Source organism: Palaemon carinicauda, chromosome 28 (assembly GCF_036898095.1).
Source record: "Palaemon carinicauda isolate YSFRI2023 chromosome 28, ASM3689809v2, whole genome shotgun sequence".
NCBI classification, from domain to species: domain Eukaryota; kingdom Metazoa; phylum Arthropoda; class Malacostraca; order Decapoda; family Palaemonidae; genus Palaemon; species Palaemon carinicauda.
The window spans coordinates 46,508,843-46,511,342 of record NC_090752.1 but is presented as its reverse complement, the minus strand read 5'-3'; the positions used below and the strand labels follow the sequence as shown (position 1 = coordinate 46,511,342).

General features: G+C 38.7%; 1 protein-coding gene across 1 annotated transcript in view; it reads right to left on the bottom strand.

Annotated features, from left to right (window-relative positions):
- Positions 1 to 869, bottom strand: part of LOC137621793 (trichohyalin-like) — a 1,380-nt gene extending 511 nt beyond the window's left edge. The window contains exon 1 of the mRNA XM_068352301.1: positions 1 to 869. This exon is cut by the window's left edge and continues 511 nt beyond it. Within this exon, the coding sequence (XP_068208402.1) occupies positions 1 to 869 (869 nt within the window).
- Between the last annotated feature and the right edge of the window lie 1,631 nt (positions 870 to 2,500).

Here is a 2,500-nt window from a genome sequence, read left to right as displayed (position 1 = left end):
CTTTCTGTCTCATCTTGAAAATGTTTGAGGAGAGATTCTCTTCCTGTCTCATCATGGAGAGGTTTGAGCAGAGATTCTCTTCCTGTCTCATCTCGGAAAGGTTTGAGAAGTGATTCTCTTCCTGTCTCACCTTGAAAAGGTTTGAGCAGAGATTCTCTTACTGTCTCATCATAGAGAGGTTTGAGAAGTGATTCTCTTCCTGTCTCATCCTGGAAAGGTTTGAGCTGAGATTCTCTTCCTGTCTCGTCTTGGAAAGGTTTAAGAAGAGATTCTCTTCCTGTCTCATTGTGGAAAAGTTCAAGAAGTGATTCTCTTCCTGTCTCATCTTGGAAAGGTTTGAAAAGATTCTCTTCCTGTCTCATCATGGGAAGGTTTGAGCAGAGATTCTTTTTCTGTCTCATCATGGAAAGGTTTGAGAAGAGATTCTCTTCCTGTCTCTTCTTGGAAAAGTTTGAGAAGAGATTCTGTTCCTGTTTCATCATGGAAAGGTTTGAGAAGAGATTCTCTTTCTGTCTCATCATGAAAAGGTTTGAGAAGAGATTCTCTTCCTGTCTCTTCTTGGAAAGGTTTGAGAAGAGATTCTCTTGCTGTCTCTTCTTGGAAAGGTTTGAGAAGAGATTCTCTTCCTGTCTCATCTTGGAAATGTTTGAAAAGAGATGCTCTTCCTGTTTCATCATGGAAAGGTTTGAGAAGAGATTCTCTTTCTGTCTCATCATGAAAAGGTTTGAGAAGAGATTCTCTTCCTGTCTCTTCTTGGAAAGGTTTGAGAAGAGATTCTCTTCCATTCTCATCTTGAAAAGGTTTGAGAAGAGACTCTCTTCCTGTCTCATCATGGAAAGGTTTGAGCAGAGATTCTCTTCCTCTCTCATCATGGAAAGGTTTGAGAAGAGATTCTGTTCCTGTCTCTTCTTGGAAAGGCATTTGCTAAAGTCCTTTAGGTCTGCTTTAGGAATTTGTTGAAGTTCTCGAGGTGTGCTTTAGGCCTTTGCTCAAATCACGGATGTGTGCATTGGCATTTGGTAAACTCCATAGGGTGCGCGTTATACGTTTTCTAGAATCCTTGAAGTGTGCGTTAGGCATTTGCAAAAATCATTGAGTTGTGCGATTGGCATTTGCTAAAGCCCTTAAGGTGTGCATTAGAAATTTTCTAAAGTCCTTGAAGTGTACGTGAAGCATTTGCTAAAATTCTTGAGGTGTGCGTTAAGACATTTGCTGAAATCACCGAGTTGTGCGATTGGCATTTGCCAAAATCCTTGAGGTGTGTGAAAGGCATTTGCTAAAATCTCTGAGGTGTGCATCAAACATTTTCTAAAATTCGTGAAGTGTACGTTAGGCATTTGCTAAAATCCTTGGATTGTGCATCAGATATTTTCTAAAATCCTTGAGGTGTGCGTAATATTTTTTAAAATCCTTGAGGTGTGCGTCAGATATTTTCTAAAATCATTGAGGTGTGCGTCAAGATATTTTCTAAAATCCTTGATGGGTGCGTCAGATATTTTCTAAAATCCTTGAGGTGTGGCCAGATGTTTTCTAAAATCCTTGAGGTGTGCGCCAGATGTTTTCTGAAATCCTTGAGGTGTGTGTCAAATATCATCTAAAATACTTGAGGTATGCGTCAGATATTTTCAAAAATCCTTGAGGTGTGCGTCAGATGTTTTGTAAAATCCATGACATGCGCGTCAGATGTTTTCTAAAATCCTTGAGGTGTGCGTCAGATATTTTCTAAAATCCTTGAGGTGTGCGTCAGATATTTTCTAAAATCCTTGAGGTGTGCGTCAGATATTTTCTAAAATCCTTGAGGTGTGCGTCAGATATTTACCAAAATTCTTGAGGTGTACGTCAGATATTTTCTAAAATCCTTAAGGTGTGCATTAGATGTTTTCTAAAATCCTTGAGGTGTGTGTCAGATATTTTCTAAAATCCTTGAGGTGTGTGCCAGATATTTTATAAATTCCTTGAGGTATGCGTCCGATATTTAAAAAAAAATCCTTGAGATGTCCATCAGATATTTTCTAATATCCTTGAGGTGTGCGTCAGATATTTTCTAAAATCCTTGAGGTGTGCGTCAGATATTTTCCAAAATCCTTGAGGTGTGCGTCAGATATTTTCTAAAATCCTTGAGGTGTGCGTCAGATATTTTCTAAAATCCTTGAGGTGTGCGCCAGATATTTTCTAAAATCCTTGAAGTGTGCGCCAGATATTTTCTAAAATCTTTGAGGTGTGCGTCAGGTATTTTCTAAAATCCTCGAAGTGTGCGCAAGATATTTTCTAAAATCCTTGAGGTGTGCGTCAGAAATTACCTAAAATCCTGAGGTGTGCGTCAGATCTTTTCTAAGATCCATGACATGTGCGTCAGATTTTTTCTAAAATCCTTGAGGTGTGCGTCAGATGTTTTCTAAAATCCTTGAGGTGTGAGTCATATTTTCTAAAATCTTTTAGGTGTGTGTCAGATATTTTCTAAAATCCTTGAGGTGTGCGTCAGATATTTTCTAAGATCCTT